The sequence below is a fragment of the Argopecten irradians genome, chromosome 4 (assembly GCF_041381155.1).
Source record: "Argopecten irradians isolate NY chromosome 4, Ai_NY, whole genome shotgun sequence".
In the NCBI taxonomy this organism is placed as follows: domain Eukaryota; kingdom Metazoa; phylum Mollusca; class Bivalvia; order Pectinida; family Pectinidae; genus Argopecten; species Argopecten irradians.
Genome location: NC_091137.1, coordinates 14,982,231 through 15,008,535, shown reverse-complemented (window position 1 = coordinate 15,008,535; position 26,305 = coordinate 14,982,231). Strand labels below are relative to the sequence as shown.

Sequence of the window (26,305 nt, the reverse complement as noted above, 5' to 3'; positions counted from 1 at the left end):
GTAATCTAAATCATTTGAGTCTGGGGGGATTAAATGCAATTACACGAAAACTTGCAAGGATAGAGTGACCTTAATTTTCTCTAAAATCTTGACTTTCACAAGTATCCTTATCAGAGCTGGTAATACCTTTTACCAATCACAGGAAAAATGTTCATTAGTGTTATCAAAATTGTTTGAGATAAGGGTGTGTAAACACAGATACATTCCTCTCCCCTAAAGTTTACAGGGCAGGCCCTAAATACTGGTATCTCCCTACTTGTTCAAGTACATATTGTTCAACAAAATTGCTAATTTTCTACGTATTTCAAAATTCATGTTTGCATAAACACAAAGTAAAATACAAAAAGGTAACTATGATAAGAAAGCATTTATTTTAAAAACCCTACTTCATACTCAATATTTTTACTTTATTTTCAAACTTTAAGAATTCTGCATTTTAATTTGAAGCTTTTGAAATTTACTACTTGTCATGGTGTTTTTATATACTGATGTTGGTGACATCGAGGACTAATTAGAACGGGTTGTGAAATGTTTTATCTGGGTGACCTTTAGCTTATTGTAGGTCACTACTCCTCTAAACACTTGTAACCTACACCACTAATGACGCCCATTTCCTCAATTGCAGGGAACGACTCGATTTTCACATAGGAATTTACTATATTTAGAGGATCTAGCTCAAGTACCTCCAACATGAAATAGTTGGGAAAGAAAATTAGCCCAAGCTCTGATATCTGGTATACTCTTGTATGTTTGACTTTCTGATGAACTATTTTTCTAAATAGTATCATGGATTTAACATATAGTGTTCTTTTTTACTATCCAAATGTAAAGCTATACAATTAAAGAAAAGTTTACAAGTTGATGTGATGAAGTAAAAGTTAACTTAGGACCTGCAAAATGCTTCAAATTCCCAAGGTATAAGTAATACAAGTTTCCAGTTACAGAGGTTAAATTGTATATTTTTTCTGAAAGAATCCTATATCAGGATTCATGGTCATGATGAAGTCTTTGTTTTTTTAACCATATGTACTGATACAAAAGTTTTTGTTTGCCAAAGATCTGACCGGTCAGCGGACGTCAGGTGTATTTTTCCAGCCAGTGGACATCAGGTGTATTTGTCCATCCTCTGGTACAACACTTGTACATGTTCCTGGTCAGTGCCTACTGTCGTTACCAGACTAACATGCTACAGGCCTGACACATTTATAGACTTTTTCATACCTGTAATTTATTTTATATGTCAATACTGTACAGGTGTAAGTGATTTTGGCTGTAAAATAGGAATAGTGTTGGTGTAAAGGGATCTCCCTGTCATAGCCACAATGACCATTCTGTGATCACAGCCAAATAAAGTCAGTGTGCACATCAACAAAGCCTTGGTCATCAGTCATTATAGATTTATAGGCTACTAACACCATTAAAACAACTGACCAAATCCTAGCGCTCTCGACAAAGCTAATCCTAGCCTCACAGCCAAACATACTTTATCATAAACATATCCACACAAATAGAAATACAAAAGATAACTTCATCTGAAACAAAAGGAGTTAGAGTTACTTTTTCTGATCTCAGATTGGTTTTGTCTATGTCTTCAGTCTATTCGTAATAGTTATCCAAGACAGAAAGCTAAAATGATCCATCTTGCAATATTTCTTGTATTCCTTTTTTTTTAAATTTAACACATCAGGTCACATTGCATGAAGTTTTAATTGACAAAGAATCGTGTAAGCACTCATGTTGGAAAGTAATATGGCTTGTAAAATTCCATGATAGTTCTAACCTTCACAATTCTTATTTTGTAGTTTTCCAGCAATACATAATTTTCAATATTTTACAAAAATGTCATTTTGGACAAACTATAGGTATTTATGTCGAATTAGATTCAAATGTCAATGTGGAAACAACAGGTTATGATATATGTGGCAGTTGTTGAAAAATACCACATAGGCTGATGGCAAATGTATCTGTTTAGTTAAATGAATAGATTTTTGCATAGAACATACATTTTCATTATTAGAAAATGTAAGAATGGATACTCAACCATTTGTAAAGAAATGTTCAATTTCCTTGTTGAATGATAATTAAATGTTGGTCGACAAAGGTGAACAATGGCACCAAACAAAGGCACCAGAACATGCATGATCATAACATCAACTGCTGTGACACAAATATCAAAACAATTTTATAGTACATCAACACATCTGTACTACATCACAACATAACAACCAGTATTATATATGGCCATTATTTCTGTTCATTAGATACAATAGTGGTGAAATCTATCAAGTTTCCAATTTAAAAAAGAAATAAAAGTGACGACTTTGCATATATAATAAAGACAATTAAAGCTAATGATATGATAATTGCAAAGATTCATAGGCCATAAATCTTCATTCAAGAATGGCATTTAAATATTTCTACAAAAAAAATAAATTGCAATATCTTTGTCAGAAATTAATTCTGTTCAAGAGAAGATACCTGACAAAATTACCTACCATCTAAAATTATTCACAAATTGGCAAGATATGATATTATCTAATAAAAGTAATAGGTGTACAAAATTTCCATTGTTATATCATTCAGTCTGGCGGGCTAGAAACTTTATCACAGGTGTCCTACACAGGTATCATATAATCACCTGCATTAACAATCATATTGATTAATGTGTTGTAATCTCAAACACTCACCATTCTTTCATACATACTCACTGTGTATATATTCAAAAGAAACATGAAAATCAATCATTGATTTATTTTTCCTATAAAGCATTCTTAACCAGTACTTAACTTGGTAAACAAAATCTGGGTTGATTTTATTGAGTAATTTTCTTTCGTTTATTCAAAAGAAACATGTAATCAATCAATCATATATTTATTTAACTTAGTAAACAAAATCTGTGTTGATTTTTATTGAGTAATTCTCTCTCTTTCAGTTTTCTCTCTCTCTCTCACTTTTTTTTTTTGAAAATATGTCACAAATAGAATTAACCACCAAAATACAAGACTGACAGCACTGACTAAAATCCGGACACTAAATGGGTAAAATGGAAAGGAACACAAGGACTTCAGTTGGCCCATAATAGGCCAATATTTTATTCCCACCAAAGAAATGTTGCCTGCTAGCTGTGAGGTGGATTATATAAGTGTGTGATGACCCTGTAGTTCCAGCACCCCCTAGTTTCCCACACCCAGCAGGCAATGGAGCATGGGCAGCTTCAAATCTTCAAAATTGCACAATTTCTCAAACCTCTTTTTATTTTTACTAAAACCAATCTAAAATTTGTAATTTGCACTAAGTTTTGGTGACTTCTGTAGTTATTAATTTTTTAAATGAGAATTTTGTTTTTGATAAGTAAATGGAATAACTAAATGAGTCTAACAAGGTCAAACTATTAAACTTTTCAGATATATAAATATGGCCCTTCTACCAAGTCTGGTGTATATATGCCTGCATTCTTCTGACTTTTTCAATTAGCCATGGTAGGATTTTATAAGCTGGGGACAATTAGCCTTTCTCTGCTACAGAGTGGCTGAGCTAGGCCTTTCCCATGTACTTTCAAACCCCAGGCTCCTATTTAGGGGTTACAAGTGCTTTTCCTTACACCAGGAAAAACAAGTGTCAGAAATTAAATAAGGTCTGGGGACACATTACAGGATCAAAGTTGGTTCTTTTTAGGCATGGAGACCCTAGGGATAGAAAAACTTCTGAGGGAGGCTAAAAACTTATATGGCAATGTCTTTAACAAGTGATCTTGGGAACCCTGGGGAATATGAGCTTTCTGAGCTGGCTCTAGGGTTTTTGCTTTTCTTCCTGATTTTATTGGCTGCGACTGCTCTAGTCTGGTGTGTTATCACTTTCATCCAAAAGATCAGAAAACCACTGGGAGCACCTGTTCCTGGTGCCTCGTTAACTGATGGCCTTAATTGATACATAATGATGAAATGATAACATTGTGTAGGGACTTTGATGCTGATATTGGCGGGAGATCTGATGACCACCCCAGTTGACCAGAGGCTACAGCTGCTGGACTTGTGCCTTAGTTAGTGTTTATCACTGTGTATTTACACTGGCGCCCCTACCCCTTATAAAACCCTGGGAATCAAACCTAATAGTGCTTACTCCCAGTTGGGAGTCACACTCCCAATGTCATCAACTCATGGCCCAACATATCACTAAACTGGTCCTTATGTGGCCGAGTCCCAGGGGCCAGATAAGTACCCTAGTTACTGGGATGGACATAAACCACATGTCTTACTCCAGTATAAACAAGTTCAAATTGAAAATGAATCTGATTCCCTTGAACCAATTTATCAGCAAATTAGTCTATGTATGTGATCTATTAGCATTGCATTAACTTTCCAATTTACTTGAATTTCTCATCAAATCAGTTTTTGCAGATACAAGTTATATAAGCAATTTTTCATTTAATTAAAATCAAACCATATTTCTCAATTGGTGTGGGAAATTGAAGACAAGAAGATCCTTGAGAATTCAGTGAATTTTATTTCCAGTTATAAAATGAATCATTTCATGTCACTTTCTGAAGATTTTTTTTTTTTTATATGATAAGAAGTTGATAGTTAAAACTTTAATTTGAAGATGTTGATATTTTCAAATTGAAATATTTAATACATAACTTTAAATACTTGTCGAAACTATAAGATGACACTTATGGTACGTATCACTCCCGATGTAAGGAAGAGTATAAATACATGGAAGTTATACCACATAGATGTGTCGTCCTATACATAATCCCCAGGGTCACCCAGCCCATCCTGTCTCTCAGATAAACACTAATCCTCACACATACACTCAACAAGAATATGTTTCTATTCCTTTTATCATTTAATGAAAATGTGTTAAGCTGTAAACACGGGACACAAAGGTAAATACATCCATCTCGTCAATCCCAGCTAGCCCAAAATGGAGGTGGTACTGTAACCCTCAGGGACAAAAAATTCTCTCTAGACTCTCCCACATGAGGTTATCACACAATTCCCTCTAATATCTGACAACTTTCTACCTTTCTTATAAATTGTATCAAGTGATTTGGCCCCTGGTATGTTGGTCCTGTTCATTACATCAATTAGTTTGATCCCCAGGGTGAGGGGACACACACCCCTGGGTGAGCTTATACTTACAACTAGTTTGACAGGTAGCAGAGGTCATGACAGCTTTAATAGGCTGACACAAACAGCTTGGACCTGTCACCTCACTGTCAAGTTTGGTCCTAATAAAATATGCTCACCTGTGTAACTCACCTGTGAATGATCACTAGTGACAAGGTGTAAATGGGTCACTAAACTAATTAGCTAATAAACCAGGACAAGATAGAGCGAACATACTTTGATCTATTTTGTTTTTAATTTCGTTGTGTTGGTCTGATGGGAACAATTTTATGTCCCCTGTAACAGATCGATTGTCTATGTCATATCCTTGGTATGCGATTCAATATAGCTTATGATAACATTGTACTTTTTTCCACCCGACTACAGTACAGTTTGTCTTTCTAATATATATATATATACCATAAATTAAAATTTTTATTTTGGGTATCAATCACATAGCAATCCTGAAAGTCCACATATATTTCAATTGTCTATTTAAGACATTCGTAATACAGGTCAGACAGTATGTTAAATTTGACAGGTAAATCACAGGTATATTGTTAGGAGTATAATTATTCCTGTACAGCCTTATTTGTTCGGCCAATAAGGATAATTAAGAAAATTATAAAATAACTGCATGTGTCAATTTTAAATATTCAGAACAACATAATTGGATGAAAACATGAAAATTGATATTTCCAATGTATTACCTATAGTTTGTTTCTTTCCAACCCGTCTGTGTTTTGAAGGTCGAGAACATGATCTAGGATAGGAAATACTTTTGTTCTCCAGGTGTAATACATATCACCTGAACTGAGAAGGTCACAACAACTATTTTTACCTGTTTTACCTGTAAATTGTCCCTTGTAAGATGAAACGTGTGGGAACGTAATTTAGTTCCTTAAAGTCAGACGTTTCAACAATACCCCCATGTAACGATATCATATTCAGGGTTTCATATTTGATATCGGGTTAATAGGAAACTGTAGCATAATCTTTAGCTGAGAAAGTTAAATGTCAGGGAGATCATATGTTATATCTGTTCAGGATATCAATCACATCAAAAATCTCATTTAAATGAAATTTTACTTAAATTCTCCATAGAACATATCACTTGTAGTACGTCTTATATTTTCCAGTTAACACTTCATGAAAATTTCTATTTTCTATACTGCTAGAAATCGAATTAAATACATAGAAAATTTAAATGAGCATTATAAATTGTTGTTTCTATAAACAGTATTTAATTAAGTTTTTTGAATTGAAAATTTCTAAAAACTTAATTTAACAGATGAAGCATTTAATGAATTATTTTATAATACAAATCATGAAATATATGATTTTGATTTTAAGTTTCAAAAACATTATGTTTAGCCAACTTTACAGAAAATACACTTGATAATAAATATTTTCTGTTAATTCTTAAAAATTTCATTCCATGATTGATTTTCAGTAAGTGAAACAAACATTTATTATAAATTTCCTATTCTACAAAAAAGCAAAGAGATGATGTAAGATTATCATACTAATCCCTCCCAAATATACACATAGAAAGATGATTCTTAAAATAAGCTTTAACAAATCCATTCCCTAACATGTATATCACAGATTTTTCACCAAAACACCAATAAATTATTGAGGAGTTTACTGTCAACCTACACCTGTGGGAACTTACCCAGAACACACAGAAACAGCAGCCCTCGCCACACCGAGCCTTTACATGCTCGCAATTTCTTCATTTTCAGGCAGTGGTTCTAACTTGCCATACTGTTTTGCACCCTAAAGCTGAGATTTGCAGTGTGGAGAAATTGATTTTGTAAAATGATGAAGTAATCCACAGTGAATTTAAGAGAAATCCAGGTTTAGAACATGACACAGCATCAACTCCTCACAGTTAAAATGTTACACTACAGTAGTATACATCCAAATAGTGGCCAGATCCCACAGATACTGACAGGTAGTAGTTCTAGTCATACTGTCCCTCATGGTTATAGTAAACACAGTCTATTGACACAAAACACTCATGTTTTCAGCACTAACTCACTAGTGGTTATGAGTAGGTCCTGACTTAGGCACAGGTTCACAGCTATACACTCTTTCATACCACGGCTGGCTGACTGTGATCACATGGTTCGGGACAGGGCAAGTCCACCATTCACATGCAGATGATGCCAACAATGGTAGTCAGCGCAGACCCAGTGGGACGTGAGAAAGCTGACTGGCTGTATATTGGCTTCTACAGAGCTATAAACCTAAGGCCGTGAGACCATACACCCAGACTTTAAGGGACAGTCTCTACTCCCCTAGTCAGTGGACGACACCTACCTGTGGCTAACGAGGTCTGCTCAGGTGTCGTGCTGTGTGGACACAAGCCTAATTAATGACATAGAGTATTGATATGAGTCAATGTAATTAAAGTTTGGTGTCGACTAGAGATTGAGATGGGTGTTGAGTGGCCGAGTGATGCAGGAATTTTTGTGACCATTGTTTATACGGTCCTCACAGGAAGTGCCTGGGTATCAGCTCAGATACACCAGCACCAGGCCCATAATTTGATAACATCCTTTTGAGGTCGGCATGTCATAGGAAACAGTTCCTTTGACCACCATATTGTCAGATCAAACCAAAGCATAATCAGATCATCATCAAATTGTCCAGTCATTTTGATGGACAACTTTATTAAATCTCATGGCTTTATCAATATAAAATTGTGTAATATGTCCTATTTTTATTTCATTAGCTGATTGTCAGCTAGCTTTTATCAATATTATCATATTGTACAATGCATATATATCTTAAAGTACATCTAACTTGTCCACTTGGAGACTTCTCACCAATCTCCTTTAATTAGTAAAATGAACATCAATTTTACGGATATAAAATATTTTGAACCCTGACATCTTGAATGAGTGAAAATTGTTTGTGTACAACATCAAAGGGGAAATAGTTGAGGTTTCCTATTTACAACAACTTTCAACAATTGATGTCTGCAGATAATCTGTTTGTAGAGTCAATTTTAACGTTGACTTGGTGAAGATTACAGAACATTATCTGCGGAAGCTTGTTATCCAGTTAGATGTGTGATGGGCCCTTTATGTGTACACAGCATTGTGTCCCCACAGGTAAGTTACAGGTAAAATACAGGTAAAATACAGGTAATAAAGGCTCCATCACTTGGTACACATGCATGGACAATGGGGTTGGTAGTCATGGTGACTGGTCATTGTAGACTGCCGCTACACTACCTGGACAACAGGTAACACTGCAGGGCACACCAAGACACTGTCCCAAGGTCATAGGTCACACAAATCTATGACCATTTTACAAAACCAACGATCAGCAAACATCCCACAGGGAACTCATTAAATGTCCCTAACAGTATTTCTTAAAATACCTTCACCCCTCTCAACATGTCTCCCTTCATACAAAATCACATCCACTCTTTATAATATCCCCCACAACTCATTAAAATGTCTCCAACCCTCTATACATCTTTGTTTATCTTGGTCTACCTCAAATAGTCCCTACCCATCTGTACAATGTCATCCATCCCTTATATACAGTGTCTCTCTCCTAACCCTCTTCACAATGCCACCTACCCTCTCTATCTCCAGTATACAATGCAATCCTTCCTTCACAATGTCACCTACCCTCTCTATCTCCAGTATACAATGTCACCCTTCCTTCACAATGTCACCTACCCTCTCTATCTCCAGTATACAATGTCACCCTTCCTTCACAATGCCACCTACCCTCTCTATCTCCAGTATACAATGCAATCCTTCCTTCATAATGTCACCTACCCTCTCTATCTCCAGTATACAATGCAATCCTTCCTTCATAATGCCACCTACCCTCTCTATCTCCAGTATACAATGCAATCCTTCCTTCACAATGTCACCCACTCTCTCTATCTCCAGTATACAATGCAATCCTTCCTTCATAATGCCACCTACCCTCTCTATCTCCAGTATACAATGTCACCCTTCCTTCACAATGTCACCCACCCTCTCTATCTCCAGTATACAATGCAATCCTTCCTTCACAATGTCACCCACCCTCTCTATCTCCAGTATACAATGTCACCCTTCCTTCACAATGCCACCTACCCTCTCTATCTCCAGTATACAATGCCAACCTTCCTTCACAATGTCACCCACCCTCTCTATCTCCAGTATACAATGCACTCCTTCCTTCACAATGTCACCTACCCTCTCTATCTCCAGTATACAATGCACTCCTTCCTTCACAATGTCACCCCTCTTTCTATTTCCAGTATGTATAGACAATGTCACCCATCCTCTCTATCTCCATCACCCCTCCTTCACAATGTAATCACTCCTCTTTACAATGTCAACAAGTCCATTTACAATGTCACCACCCCATAACAATTCTTTATAATATCAACATCTTCAGAACGTTACCCTTCATAATGTCACCAACCTTCACTATTATTTCCTCTCTTTACAGTGTCTCCCTTATCCTCTTTACAATACCACCCTGTTTACAATATGTCAACCCTCTTTACAATGTCACCATCCCTCTTTACAATGTCACCATGCCTCTTTACAATGTAATCACCTCTTTACAATGTCACCATCCCTCTTTACAATGTAATCACCTCTTTACAATTTCACCACATCTTTAAAAATGTCACAACCCTGTTTACAAAGTCACTTTGTAATGTCATCCCTTCTTTACAATGTCATCCCCTCTATAAAATGTCACCACTTTCTTTACAATGTCACCATCCCTCTAAACAATGTCACCATCCCTCTAAACAATGTCACCATTCCTCTAATCAGTGTCACCACCTCTCTTTACAATGTCACCATCCCCTCTATACAATGTCACCACTTTCTTTACAATGTCACCACCACTCTTTACAATGTCACCTTCCCTCTAAACAATGTCACCATTCCTCTTTACAATATCACCATCCCTCTTTATAATGTCACAATCCCTCTTTACAATGTCACTATCTCTTTACAATGTGACCACTTCTTTACAATATCACCATCACTCTTTACAATGTCACCATCCCTCTTTACAATGTCACCATCCCTCTTTACAATGTCACTATCTCTTTACAATGTGACCACTTCTTTACAATATCACCATCACTCTTTACAATGTCACCACCTCTTTACAATGTCACCATCCCTCTTTAAGTGACCATCCCTCTTTACAATGTCACCACCTCTTTACAATGTCACCATCCCTCTTTAAGTGACCATCCCCCTTTACAATGTCACCATTCCTCTTTAAGTGACCATCCCTCTTTACAATGTCACCACCCCTCTTTACAATGTCACCATTTTCTTTACAATGTCACCATCCCTCTTTACAATGTCATCCCCTCTATACAATGTCACCATTTTCTTTACAATGTCACCATCCCTCTTTACAATGTCACCATCCCTCTTTACAATGTCATCCCCTCTATACAATGTCACCATTTTCTTTACAATGTCACCATCCCTCTTTACAATGTCATCCCCTCTATACAATGTCACCATTTTCTTTACAATGTCACCATCCCTCTTTACAATGTCACCCCCTCTATACAATGTCACCATTTTCTTTACAATGTCACCATCCTTCTTTATGTGACCATCCCTCTTTACAATGTCACCACCCCTCTTTACAATGTCACCATCCCTCTTTCAAATGTCATCACCTCTTCACAATGTCACCATCATCACAATATCACATCCCCTCTAACAAAGTCACTTTCACTCTTTACAATATCACCATCCCTCTTAACAATATCACCATCCCTCTTTACAATATCACCATCCCTCTTTATAATGTCACAATCCTGCTTTACAATGTCACCATCCCTCTTTACAATATCACTTCCCTCTTTACAATGTCACCATCCCTCTTAACAATATCACCATCCCTCTTTATAATGTCACCATCCGTCTTTACAATATCACTTCCCTCTTTACAATTTCATCATCCATCCTTGTCATTTGTTCTATCTTTCTGTGTACAACATCTCTATCACCTTTCTTACTATCTCTTGCATTTTTTCCATACTTTTTTCTTCAATCAGTTGATAAAATTGCAATAAAATATCTGGGCTATAATCCAGACACATGCCGTTTTCGTCCTTGATGAAAACTTGAGAAAGAGGCCAGTGTTTGGGGCGACTGCAAATGACATAACAATGACATTATTTTGTAATGAGTGTAATGTCGTCTGTATTGAATAACAAGTGGCGTGTTTGTTGGTGTGTGTGATGCGATTTGGACCCTTGGTTAGTGGACGAGTACAGATCTATGATCAAATCACACTGGTTCTACTTAATGCATATTGCCTGTGTCTGCCACCACTTAATTACCACAGGTAATAGCTGATAGTGTGGATCAGGTGAAATCACACCATGTGCACCACTGCATTTTACACAACTGGCCCATCTCCTGCCGACCCTTGACTGACGCACAATCCACGACTCTACACACATCCCATAATGTGACCTAATGATGCGTGTGAAGATCAAATTGAGATATTGATTCCTTCCTCTGCTCTACCTCTCAAGATGATAAGCACCTAGTTATTGTATCCTTCTCTTAAACAAACCTAATCACACAATCATTCCAACAAAGCCTCGGATAAAAGCCAGACTCGACAGCGATCGGCACAGGTAGTGCAGGCAAACATCAATACAGACCGAGCCTTTCTCTCTCCGCGAGTCAACACGGCACTCACTTCGAACCATCACAACACAACGCAACAAAGACATTAATTGATCATCATTAAATAAGTTTATGGTCATACTTTAAGTAGATCTGTTAATGCGAGTGATGAGTGTGCGAGATGGAGAAGCTCGTAGACAATGAGATTGTATAGAGACACAGGTGATTGTGGTCTGAATACATTAGTCCACTAGAATTCTCCAAATAGAACGGACAATGACTGTTTACAAACGCTAAAGCCAAGGAAATATGATCTATCGTGGGTTTGTTTTATTACACATATAATTAACATACAAAAGATAAAATATTTCTAGAAAGCTTGAAATATAACAAGAAATAGGACATATGTATTATCAATATATCTTTAAAATCATAATATATGGAAACCTGTAGCATAAATGACTGAAAATCAAATTTCATTTTCATATATTTCATGGACATTTGGAGTTCGCAAAAAAATTAATCACTTGTTTCAAAATTTCAAATACGGGAGAACTTCTATGACTTCAAATACAAAATTAAATCAATATGAAAAAGTTGTTTTGGCATAAAATATCTAAATTAAATTTGTCATAAAAATTAGTTGGCTGAGAGTAGTATAGTTGTGATCACAAAGACTGATGTAGATATTCATTTAAAGTATACACAACTTCAGATACTTTTTTTTTAATCTCTGTCCACTTTACCAAGTACAAATATCTATTCTCTTTCTAATTTTTCACTGAACTTGTCACAATTTGATTTTATTTGACACAGAAGCACGCTTTTACTGAAGCATTGATTGGATATATAAAGCCTCTTTACAATGTAATTGAATTTCTTTCCAAAGTGTTGATAGGCCTTCTACCGATTGTGTTCCCTTTATTACTCGGTTACAAACCTCCATTTCCTTGAGTATACAAAAGTTTGAATCATCCTGATCCCCATTTCAAAAATAATTTATAATCAATATTTGAACATGATCTGTATAAGGTCGGGATTGGATATTGAAGCCAGGTAACAATAAAGCCGTAACATACAGACAGGTACGTGTAACAATAAATACTAAACGTTTGCCCACCTGGGCCCTGTGTTTGATCTACCGTTTCAGCCACCGAAATCTAATTCTACTCCGTATCAATACTACTGTTTGAACATATGAACCGAACATGGCATAAACTCTTTTCAAAAGTGTTTTATGACGTTTCCTAGGTAACAGATGTAGTTTTTCGCATGAATAGAGACAACTTCAGGCTTGGTTAGGGAAAGGTGAATAATAGGCTCGAGACTGTCATCGTACGTCAGATTTGGCAGGTAGTACAGCCAACGCACCTTTATTGATATCATATTGGCCGTATTGATTGAGTTTCTATTCAGCTGATCAAAGCCCCTTCAATACCGTCGAGGCCCCAAAAGGAGAGATCCATACCCCTTCTCACACTATCCAAAAACATAACTCCCACATCTGAAAGCCTTCTTTTTATTAATACAAAATATTTGAAAATGTTACCATTTACATTATCAATTTGAATAAAATTTACAGGTTTTAAATGATAAAAATAAACATGTTTTCTTTTTTTTTGAACACTCAGAAGTGAGATTGAATCCCCCTTTGTGGTGACATTTGAAGCCTTTCTAAGTGTTATTGTACAGAATACATTGTACAGAATACAATGTAATTTTAGATAACATTTTAATAAAAGCTAAGAGAAGGCCTAGTAACTAGGCTAACAGTATGTTATTACAAGACAAAAATTGACTTTTTAACAATCCCAAAACGTGCCAAATCCGAGTCGCATGCCCAATACTGATCTAGCTAGCCTGGGAAAGGTAAATGTAGAGAGTTGTGAGGTATTCATTCCTCCCTACCAATTAGTTACACCCGAAGTGTCAATAATCTCTCTGGAGGGTAAACACATGTAATTACAACACAAATTGGATGATCCACCTTGACCTGTACAAAAAAGTTTTATCAAATTGTCAAAGTATACTTGTTATGTATATCACTAAAGATAGGTATTACCAATATACATTGTATTGATATTTTGGTTTCTTTAACACAGCTGTGATAGCAAAGTGGTTAAGGTGTCCAGACATATTACCACTAGTTCAAGCCTCCATTTCTGGGTTTCAAGTTTGAATCAAGTTTGAATCCCACATGGGCTAGTGTTCAGGTACAGGCCAGGTCTTGTATAGGTCGGTGGTATTCCTCCATGTACTCCAGCCTTCCTTCAACTCCCAAACCAAGTATGTCCTTAAACGACATTGGCTGTTAATTATATGATGAATATCAAACAAACAAGTTTTGTTTCTTTATTGATACAGAACAAAGGGCCACAACTCTGTATAAACACAGTGACTAGAATTTTATCAAATATTCACCGGTATTGAAACCAAGAAATTCAGAAGCCGGGTTATTTCCATCAGGTCCAATGTCCCAAGATGAACCACTGAGTAAGTAATGTTTCAGGACTGTTTGTTGATTACCTAATGAATTATAATTGTGACAGTGCAACGACCTGTATAAGGAGTATCTACTTATAAAGTCCACCTTTGTAATCGGCTACACTGAGGACTGTTATATGACATCTCATTTCACTTCAGCAACTTACACGAAAATATCTGCATAATACAAACATATTTCCTCCACATTTTGTATATTTATTTAATGACTCAATGGCTTGCTAATTGAAAGTGACACTGGCATTTCTGTGTATTACATATAAGGGCAAAACTGTGCACCACTTGGGGCCACTTACATCGCCCAAGAGGTTATTCCTCCACTCTACAAATTAGTCAGCTTGTACCGGAAAATACTGCTCAAAACCTTGTCCCCGTCACGTAAGTTTTAATGGTGTATCATGAAGGTATTACCAACACTATCTAAAATGGCTGACCTTATTCAAGAAGACGAAATTTCATTATTGATCATGAAAAAAATAAACCTGGCTAAGTTTATTCTAAGCATTGTGATATCAGGGTATTTTCAATAATTTTCAAAATTTACGTAAATAGCGTATAGAAATGTGGATTGTGGACCATCTCACAAGTGTACAGGGTTGCGGACCAACCCACAAGTGTAAAGGGTTGCGGACCAACCCACTTGTGTACAGGGTTGTGGACCAACCCACTTGTGTAAAGGGTTGCGGATCAACCCACTTGTGTACAGGGTTGTGGACCAACCCACTTGTGTAAAGGGTTGTGGACCAACCCACTTGTGTACAGGGTTGTGGACCAACCCACTAGTGTATAGGGTTGTGGACCAACCCATAAGTGTACAGGGTTGCGGATCAACCTACTTGTGTACAGGGTTGTGGACCAACCCACTAGTGTACAGGGTTGCAGACCAACCCACTTGTGTAAAGGGTTGTGGACCAACCCACAAGTGTAAAGGGTTGCGGACCAACCCACTTGTGTACAGGGTTGTGGACCAACCCATAAGTGTACAGGGGTGTGGACCAACCCACTAGTGTACAGGGTTGTGGACCAACCCACTTGTGTAAAGGGTTGCGGATCAACCCACTTGTGTACAGGGTTGTGGACCAACCCACTTGTGTAAAGGGTTGTGGACCAACCCACTTGTGTACAGGGTTGTGGACCAACCCACTAGTGTATAGGGTTGTGGACCAACCCATAAGTGTACAGGGTTGCGGATCAACCTACTTGTGTACAGGGTTGTGGACCAACCCACTAGTGTACAGGGTTGCAGACCAACCCACTTGTGTAAAGGGTTGTGGACCAACCCATAAGTGTACAGGGTTGCGGATCAACCCACTTGTGTACAGGGTTGTGGACCAACCCACTAGTGTACAGGGTTGCAGACCAACCCACTTGTGTATAGGGTTGTGGACCAACCCATAAGTGTACAGGGCTGCGGACCAACCCACAAGTGTACAGGGTTGCGGATCAACCCACAAAGTGAAGTGAGGTTTGTCGTGGTGATGTCATCCATGTATAGTACCAATAAGACATGCCAACTATGTTGTGTAAATCAGTGAGAATTTGGCTGCTCCACAACTTGAACAAACACTCTAAATGTCCTTTTTATACCCCATAATTGGGGAATTATTTACAGCTGTACCTGTTCCGTTGTAGAGGTAATGAAAGCAAACAGGTGCTGTATACAGTATAGAACCGAGCCTTACTTACCCAGCCTATACCTTTGTCACTGTTTGTATGTATCACACTGCTGAAATTGGGGAACTTATGCTAAGTAAATACTGACACTTTATGTAATTAGCACCCCTACATAAAGCAAAATCATTTCACCAATACAAGAAATGGCTTCTATCGGAAAAATGTGGACAAGGCAAGCTTTTGAAGTTGTGTGCGTCATTCTTGTTTACAGTTAGCGGGGCCTTTAAACCCCTATCCACCCTAGTATTATGTAAATGTATTGTGTGGGGTACAATAGGCCTGTATAACAATAGAAGATGACTACATTGTCTGCTCTTACTAACTGTTACCTTCTACTGACTACAACGTCCTACTATTGTACTGCAAGTTATAATCTATTGTGAAGGCTAACTGTACTAGTACTGTTAGAATCTCCAGGACAACTATTTCTGTATAAAATTTTTGTGTATGGACTTTTCTCGCTTTTTTTTTTGTATTGTCTAAATTTTGTGTAGGAACTCCTCTCCCTTTTTCTATATTGTCTAAGTTTTGTGTAGGGAATCTCTCACTTTTTCTGTATAGTCTGGGCTCACACTACTCATCGCATTTTCGTTAATAACGAATCGATCTGGCTAATTGCTCAAATAAATTCATCCTAATTTGCAGATAATGCTCAAGTTTTTCTTCACACACCCGATATCCAATCACGCGAACACAAGCTTCAAACATATTTTTTTTCAGTCGCATTACATTCATAGCAAGTCTAAAACAGCTGATAAATTAATCAATTACTGTACTATATATGTTTTAATGTTGAAGGGATGTAAAGTAACGATACGCACGACGGAGAATGGTTTAATGAATGATCAGGATCTTTAGTATGTGTGTACTTTTCACTTGATGCATAAAATACATTATTTGATGCTTCTTAGTAATTCAATGTTTTTCATTATGGAATGCTGTGAATGCACAATTTGGTAAATGAAATTCTTATATGCTAAAGAAAAAAAATCACTTTCGCAATTTTTGCTAAGCAAACTGGAAAGTTAGTGTGAGCCCAGAAAGTCTAAGTTTTGTGTAGGGAATCTCACTTTTTTTTGTATTGTCTAAGTTTTGTGTAGGAAATCTTTCACTTTTTCTGCATCGTCTTAGTTTTGTGTATGAACTCCTCTCACTTTTTCTGTCTTGTGTAAGTTTTGTGTAGGAAATCTCTCACATTTTCTGTCTTGTGTAAGTTTTGTGTAGGAACTTCTCTCACTTTTTCTGTCTTGTGTAAGTGTTGTATAGGAACTCCTCTCACTTTTTCTGTATTGTCTAAGTTTTGTGTAGGAACTCCTCTAACTTTTTGTGAATTGTCCAAGTTTTGCGTGAACCTCTCACTTTTTCTATATTATCCAAGTTTTGTGTAGGAACTCCTCCCAAGTTTTGTGTAGGAACTTCCCACTTTTTCTGTCTTGTGTAAGTTTTGTGTAGGAACTCCTTTCATTTTTTCTGTCTTGTGTAAGTTTTGTATAGGAACTCCTCTCACTTTTTCTGTATTGTTTAAGTTTTGTATAGGAACTCCTCTCACTTTTTCTGTATTGTTTAAGTTTTGTATAGGAACTCCTCTCACTTTTTCTGTCTTGTGTAAGTTTTGTATAGGAACTCCTCTCACTTTTTCTGTCTTGTGTAAGTTTTGTATAGGAATTCCTCTCATATTCTGTATTGTTTATAGTGTATGTATAGGAACTCCTCTCACTTTTTCTGTCTTGTGTAAGTTTTGTATAGGAACTCCTCTCACTTTTTCTGTATTGTTTAAGTTTTGTATAGGAACTCCTCTCACTTTTTCTGTATTGTTTAAGCTTTGTATAGGAACTCCTCTCACTTTTTCTGTCTTGAGTAAGTTTTGTATAGGAACTCCTCTCACTTTTTCTGTCTTGTGTAAGTTTTGTATAGGAACTCCTCATTGTTTATAGTGTATGTATAGGAACTCCTCTCATATTCTGTATTGTTTATAGTGTATGTATAGGAACTCCTCATTGTTTATAGTGTATGTATAGGAACTCCTCATTGTTTATAGTGTATGTATAGGAACTCCTCTCATATTCTGTATTGTTTATAGTGTATGTATAGGAACTCCTCTCATATTCTGTATTGTTTATAGTGTATGTATAGGAACTCCTCATTGTTTATAGTGTATGTATAGGAACTCCTCTCATATTCTGTATTGTTTATAGTGTATGTATAGGAACTCCTCATTGTTTATAGTGTATGTATAGGAACTCCTCTCATATTCTGTATTGTTTATAGTGTATGTATAGGAACTCCTCTCATATTCTGTATTGTTTATAGTGTATGTATAGGAACTCCTCTCATATTCTGTATTGTTTATAGTGTATGTATAGGAACTCCTCTCATATTCTGTATTGTTTATAGTGTATGTATAGGAACTCCTCTCATATTCTGTATTGTTTATGGTGTATGTATAGGAACTCCTCTCATATTCTGTATTGTTTATAGTGTATGTATAGGAACTCCTCTCATATTCTGTATTGTTTATGGTGTATGTATAGGAACTCCTCTCATATTCTGTATTGTTTATAGTGTATGTATAGGAACTCCTCTCATATTCTGTATTGTTTATAGTGTATGTATAGGAACTCCTCTCATATTCTGTATTGTTTATAGTGTATGTATAGGAACTCCTCTCATATTCTGTATTGTTTATAGTGTATGTATAGGAACTCCTCTCATATTCTGTATTGTTTATAGTGTATGTATAGGAACTCCTCTCATATTCTGTATTGTTTATAGTGTATGTATAGGAACTCCTCTCATATTCTGTATTGTTTATAGTGTATGTATAGGAACTCCTCTCATATTCTGTATTGTTTATAGTGTATGTATAGGAACTCCTCTCATATTCTGTATTGTTTATAGTGTATGTATAGGAACTCCTCTCATATTCTGTATTGTTTATAGTGTATGTATAGGAACTCCTCTCATATTCTGTATTGTTTATGGTGTATGTATAGGAACTCCTCTCATATTCTGTATTGTTTATAGTGTATGTATAGGAACTCCTCCATTTCTCTATATCTGCATGTTGTTGTCCTTTTGTCCTTCTCTATCCAATATTTCTCTCACTATTTTCTTTCTATCGATTTTCTAACTCCCATTTGTCTTTCTCGATTTAATTCTGTATGGAATATCAATCTTTCTGAAGTGTACAACACAGCCTTTATACAATACTGTCGCAAGCCTGTATAACACAGCCCCCTCATACAAAACTGTCGCTTGCCTGTACAACATAGCCCTCACACAAAACTGTCGCTTGCCTGTACAACACAGCCCTCATACAAAACTGTCGCTTGTCTGTACAACACAGCCCTCATATAATACTATCACTTGCCTGTACAACACAGCCCTCATACAATACTGTCGTTTGCCTGTACAACACAGCCCTCATACAATACTATCGCTTGTCTGTACAACACAGCCCTCATACAATACTGTCGCTTGTCTGTACAACACAGCCCTCATACAATACTATCACTTACCTGTACAACACAGCCCTCATACAAAACTATCACTTGCCTGTACAACACAGCCCTCATTCAATACTATCACTTGCCTGTACAACACAGCCCTCATTCAATACTATCACTTGCCTGTACAACACAGCCCTCATACAATACTGTCGCTTGCCTATACAATACAGCCCTCATACAATACTGTCGCAAGCCTGTATAACACAGCCCTCATACAATATGTCGTTTGCCTGTACAACACAGCCCTCATACAATACTGTCGCAAGCCTGTATAACACAGCCCTCATACAATACTGTTGTTTGCCTGTACAACACAGCCCTCATACAATACTGTCGCAAGCCTGTATAACACAGTCCTCATACAATACTGTTGCTTGCCTGTACAACACAGCCCTCATACAATACTGTCGCAAGCCTGTATAACACAGCCCTCATACAATACTGTCGCAAGCCTGTACAACACATCCCTCATACAATACTGTCGCAAGCCTGTACAACACAGCCCTCATACAATACTGTCCCTTGCCTGTACAACACAGCCCTCATACAATACTGTCCCTTGCCTGTACAACACAGCCCTCATACAATACTGTCCCTTGCCTGTACAACACAGACCCTAAAAACCATGTGTTTTACTAGCATCATGTCCATCAGCCCTCATATGGTCGGTATTAGAAATATTGCTTACCTGTTCGACAGAGGCATTGGTAGGTGTAGTCGCTGGTGGCTAGACAAGTTCCATCATTTTCACAAGGACTGGGCGTACAGGGGATGAAGGGACTCTCACAATGCTTGCCTGTGTACTTTATTGGACAGTTACAGCTGAAACATACAAAACTCACTTTACAGTCTTACAGACCAAACAGCAGAAAACAATGCAAATCTCAACTAAAATGGGATATATCTTTTTGACAAAAAATATCAATACATTTCATTTTTCCTGCATTTTCATAAAGAAATAACAAAACTCAGTTAAACTATTAACTTCTTAAACAGTTAATAGTTTAATTTCATATGTGACACACATTTCTATTGGTTAGATCTTTGAGGTTATTTTTCAATAGACCGAAAGAATTGTATGTCAAGTATTATGACATCATATATACAAAATAGTTTCGCAGTGAATTTTAAAAGCGACACAGTCATTGGCTTACCTGAATTATTGGATAAGATATCACTGCACCGTAACTCAATTTGTTTTATTGTAAAAGTAAGCAAAATCATGGAAATTATTTTTCGGACGGACAGACATTCGTCTATGAAGAATGTCCTTCCGTTTTTTGTCTATGACTTCATAACACCAAAAGATATTGAGAATAATTCTTAAATATTCCAACTTATTTTTGTTTTGTCTCATACATTATTAGCTCTACTAATTTTTGACTATTAACATGTAATTTGTTATAGACATACGACAGTGCACTTGTACACTGTCGACATTAATTAGATTGTGCTGTGTGCAAAAGTTTCAGTGTGCAGAAATAAATTAAACATTTTAATATGTTGATGAAAGTTTCAATATAATTGTACAGTTCTCATGACTGTGATTATCAAGGGAAGCGTGACACACAACATTAACCTTTCCCATTTGTACCTATACCAATGTATCAATATTTAATTTAGATGTCTAGTCGTGTGCAGCAGTGTTTTATAAACTAGAATGATACAAATTGTAGCGCGACACAAATATAGAGTTGGATATGAAATATATATAGTCACTGATGTAAACATTAAAGATTCTGTTACAACCTGATGACACATTAAAAAACAAAAATCAGTAAAGGTTGACCTTGTATTTTTATACCACAAGGAATGATACGTAATCTAGATAAAAAACACTTGTTTTCTGGTGACATCTATTTCTAAATTTAAAGTTACATTGATCAATAAGGATAGACGCATTGAAAAATTTATTTCAAAGTTTTCTGGGCAGAAGTGATAAGATCAGTTGTAATAATGCAAATGATGTAAAGAGAAAAATTTGGTGCATTAACAAAATGTGATATAAGGCATTAAGTAAATACTGTATTTGACCAAATAAGTACCCAGGGCGCTTAAAAAATTGATAAAAATGAAAAGGTGCTAATAAGTCAAAATTATTGCAAATCTATACCGTTTTATGTAATTTTGGTCCTTATTTATGCATGGGCAATTGAAATTGAGACCTCAAAAAGGGGGAGGGGTGCTTATAGGACATGGGCGCTTATTGGGTCGAATATGGTAAGCTCAACCTCTAAAGCTGTTAATCAATGTGGTCTTTGGTTTGCTGGTTGTACACAGAAATATTATATTGATAAAGATATAAAATGAAATCTAATAATTGATATCCAGACCCCATGTACTTATCAGCTTCGGTTTTCAACACTTTTTAACAATATAATAGATAAATGAAGGACATCAGTGACCTATTCTGATCTTATGTTATATTTTGGTATTGTAGTATTGTGTTGTATATAATGTAAAGTACTACCCCGTTTGTCTATCTATATCGGTATCACTACACATGCCTATAGGTATCTATGGTCATTCCTGACAGGTAATGATTTAATTACAAACCTATGACATAACTTACACAATACTGTTACCATGGCCAGGACCAAGACTGTAACAGGACATTAATCACTCTATCAGATCTGTCAAAGTAAAATATTGGTCAGCTGATGACAGTTATCTCCCCTAGTACACTGGTCAGTATTACCAAAATCCTATAAACCAGTACCTTCTCCTGGTTGTCAGTGTCTGACCAAGGCCATATCGTCAGTGTTGATTTACCCAGACATACCAGCTGCTGATTTACAATCTCTAGTGCCAGTTGATCAACCTTACCAGTATACTGTGTCAAAACATGTAACAAAATTACCCTGCGTTATATTTCCATCAACACATTAATTTATTATAGCAGCACTTTATATGTACCATAACATGATTTTTAAATCATTTTAAAAGCTGCGTATAAAATCAATAACTGTTCTGATATTTCCAAAAACATTCCTGTTCATGGTCTTGCTGCTTCATCACAATAATCAATTTCTATAGATACAAAAAAGTCTAAATTTCCCTTTTCCAAAAGCCTTCTAGGCATACTAAAATAGACCAGTTAAAAGGTGCCCCGTGTTTTTTCCACAATGCTGCAATCTAAATAGATTTCTTTACCTGAGCTAAAAACTAATCAATTACACCTGGACTAGGTGATATCACAAATTACATCACTCCAGGGACCCTAACTCATCCTTCCACAGATTAACTCTTTTTTTCCATCAGAGCGACATGGATTGATGACAAAACCTAACATTTGTTTTATTAAGGAGAAAGAAAAGCTGATCAGCATTGTACAAAAGCCTTGTTTGTTAACTAATCAAGTTGTTAATTATTGATAGACGATTAGGCTGTGATATGGAAGACCAATTAAATCTGCAATGTCGGTAATAGGAAAATCACACGACACCCAATCAATAACAAGATCAGACGGCCACAGGAAGTCAACACTGCGTAACAGGATATAGACACCGGCCCATACACCACGCAGGAAGTGGGGCGGCGTCTCTAGCCTGGGCAATACGTGGCTACTCCGGTGTCTTCAGCCTAGCAGTAGGGTGATGCATGTTCTCTTAATTGTAGTTAATTTTAAATAATAACTAAATATATCATAGGAGCCTTAATTCTATAATTGGCAGAGTGAAATAAAATATATTCCTCAAAATAACAAAACAATTATAGAAATGTGACGAGGACTAATAATTAGGGATGTTTGATGTAGTGGGATCTCTCTGTTAATGGACATTACCCCTGTATATAACAAAACAAATCTCCAATGGAGATCTCCAATCTACACTTACAATGGGGTTTGTCTAAAACTACCTACACTTCTTACCTAGGCTGACACTATGATATATGATGAAGTGTTAAGGGTATGGATCGATTTAGGGACATATTGATTTATTACAAATCACCTTGAGTCATGTCAGGGTACAGATCTGGGGCCAATTAAACTGTGTAGCCAGAAATCAAAATAATTACTGCGACTTTAACATTTTTTCCCTCACCCCGGGCTACAAATCATCACAGTGTGACTAAATGTTCTATTGTGATACGATCCAGTTGGAGAAATGACCCCCGAAACACTGTGATTCCAACAAGGGGAACAATGCTGGGGGTCATGTGACCAAATTGATTGTGTAAAACTTCAATACAAATCTGACGGGTGAATCTATTAAAGAAGAATACCTGTAATTTGTTGTGGTTAGTAAGTTGAGAATGGTGGGGTGTTAGGAGGAAGTGAGGAGGTAATAAATATACCATTTAGATGGACAAACATTCTACTGACCAAGAATGGCGTATAAACCCTAGAAGATTTCCTTTACGATCATAGAGTTTGTTATAATTAACAATGCTATTGTTATGACAAACTGACTATCATATTATAACACTACAGGAAATATCTTACAGATATTGGTATAAAGAGTTTTGGGCTTAAAAGATTAACAAAAATAAATGGGTGAACTTAGAGAGTGATGAACTTGTTTTTTTTATTAACTTAAAAATGTTGTTCAATTTAAAACTTTTTGTTTGTCCTCCTGAATACATAACCAAGTTCATGCTTATCTTGCATACTCAGCCCAGATGACTTTGAGTGAAAGAAGTGTAATCGTATATGTATTGTAAATATTTGGTTTTGAGTGTGTAATGGATATTCTGCGAGGTTTCATAATATTTTGATACAGGAGTTCTACAGGTGAGATTGCTGACAATTTGGATGTTATATAACTCGTACCTATATCCTCCATAGGTATTATCACAAACTCCTCCATTCAGACACATTCCGGGCTGTTCCATACACTCATTCACATCATCTAGACATCCTGTCCCGGTAAACCCAATCGGACATGTGCAATGGTAGCCATCCTCGAGAGCATGACAGGTACCGCCATTACGACAGGGTTGTGAGGCGCAGTGGTCCGTTAGCTCACATAACCTCCCTGGAACAAAAGAAATCTTATAAAAATTCACATCACAAAGGACAGAAATTACAAGTATTCCTAAATCTTATAAAAATTCACATCACAAAGGACAGAAATTACAAGTACTCCTCTACATTCAATTGTTTGACATTTGCTTTAAAATTCAATTGGTAGATTGATCTGACCAATGAAAACTTAAATATCAGAAAAACAAATGCATGGGCCTTCCTGGGACTCTGAAATTTTCACATTTGCTGCTTGTATAGAAAATACAACTTTAATACAAAAAAAAAATCAATTTTGACAAAGCATGACAGAGTTGTCCCCCTTCCTCCTGTTGGCTATACCCAGTGTAATTCACTAAATTGTTTCAATGGAGAATTAACATTTAATATATATGATTTAAAATTGCTTAGGAAATGATAAGTGTAGTATTCAAAGTAAACTAAAAACTCTTGGGGCTCTATAAAATTTCTAAATTCATTTTATATTTATGTACATTCATAATATCAATAGTTGTTTCAGTTTAGGTATATAACGTTAAACGCAACCTTTGCGTAATGTGTATCGATGGGTAAAAGACTTAGAGAAACCAGTAGAAGCCTATCAGTGCCCTACATACATAAATAATAAAGGATGCCTACCTCTGTTGCCTATGACACAATGACACACAAACTCGGTGAGACTGTTCACTAGTTCACACGTTCCTCCATTCTGACAGGGATGACTATAACACGCGCTGGCCGGATCTTCAAATTCACACAGAGAGCCAGAAAATCCTACAAAACAAGGTCACCATTGTACAGGAAAAGAATACAATTCACAAATGTAATAAAAATTCTGATTACTTTTTTTTTTCATTAAAAAGTCTTTGATGTTTTTTGTTTTTTTTCTTCAAATCCAATATTCAACTTATTTCTGCATACCTAAATATGAAGACCTAGTATAAGACTAAGAGAGGCGTCCACTCACCTATTTTACAATTACACTCGGGCCTGAAGTTGTTGTCCTGGATTACGATACATGTTCCATTGTTAAGACAAAGATTGGAACCCCAGCATGGATTGTCGTGTTGACAGTATTCTCCTATGAACTTCTCTCCACAACTATAACAAAGACAACAACAAGGTCAGCATTCAACTTCAAAATACAATTTATAATCACCAGTTATCATAGTTCAACTAAGATAAATATGGGTTACAAGGCAGGAAGAGTTATCCTTCTTTAATCAACCTTTATGGTAGTGCTAGAGTTGCCTCCCTTCCAATACCGAGCCCTGTCATAGCAATGCATGTGTATACATTATCAGTCTAATTTTTTTACTGATGGAAGCTTATTTGTTTGGATCAAATGCTGTCTCGTTATTTGCTGATGCTTATTCATTAGGATCAAATTCAAACATTGTTAATATAAATTAACATGTCTATATCTTCATAATACATTTATCAAATAAACCCATTAAATCAAAAGCTACCAGGCATATTTAAACAATGTGTCATCATTTTTTTTAAGACAGAGGAGAAACATAGTTTAAAGAAAATCTAAAGATATATTGAGGGAAAACATGTAGTTTTCGTAACATAAACTGTTATACAGTGAATTTGATATAAACTCTGTTCATCATAATGAACCAATTTATCATTTTTTAAAACACTCTCCATTTTGTTGATAAAAAACGATAGTTTACAGTTGAGGATATAAATGTGTGCGAAACATCCTGGATATGACAGAGCTATATATAAACCTGAGGCTCAGGACAAGGTATGTGTTTGTGTTTTATAAACAGCTGTTATAAATATGGATGTCGTGTTTATCATTTCACTAAGACTAGACGTAGAATAACATTGAGGTCCAATAAAGGTAGACTCCAGATGACCCCTTCATCGGGAGGGCCTTGTACTGACTTGAGG

The 26,305-nt window shown here is 36.3% G+C and overlaps 1 protein-coding gene across 3 annotated transcripts in view; it reads right to left on the bottom strand.

Moving 5' to 3' along the window:
- LOC138320707 (neurogenic locus Notch protein-like) overlaps window positions 1–26,305 on the bottom strand; it is an 83,374-nt gene that overhangs the window by 30,271 nt on the left and 26,798 nt on the right. For 2 of the 3 annotated variants that reach the window (XM_069263877.1, XM_069263878.1), the window contains exons 3-6: window positions 25,368–25,501; window positions 25,040–25,174; window positions 24,209–24,413; window positions 20,126–20,259 (exon numbers count right to left, since the gene is read on the bottom strand). In XM_069263877.1, coding sequence (XP_069119978.1) covers window positions 20,126–20,259; window positions 24,209–24,413; window positions 25,040–25,174; window positions 25,368–25,501 — 608 coding nt within the window. Of the gene's footprint in view, window positions 1–6,783; window positions 7,482–20,125; window positions 20,260–24,208; window positions 24,414–25,039; window positions 25,175–25,367; window positions 25,502–26,305 lie in introns of those variants that run through there. The other variant, XM_069263879.1, reaches the window with a different exon arrangement.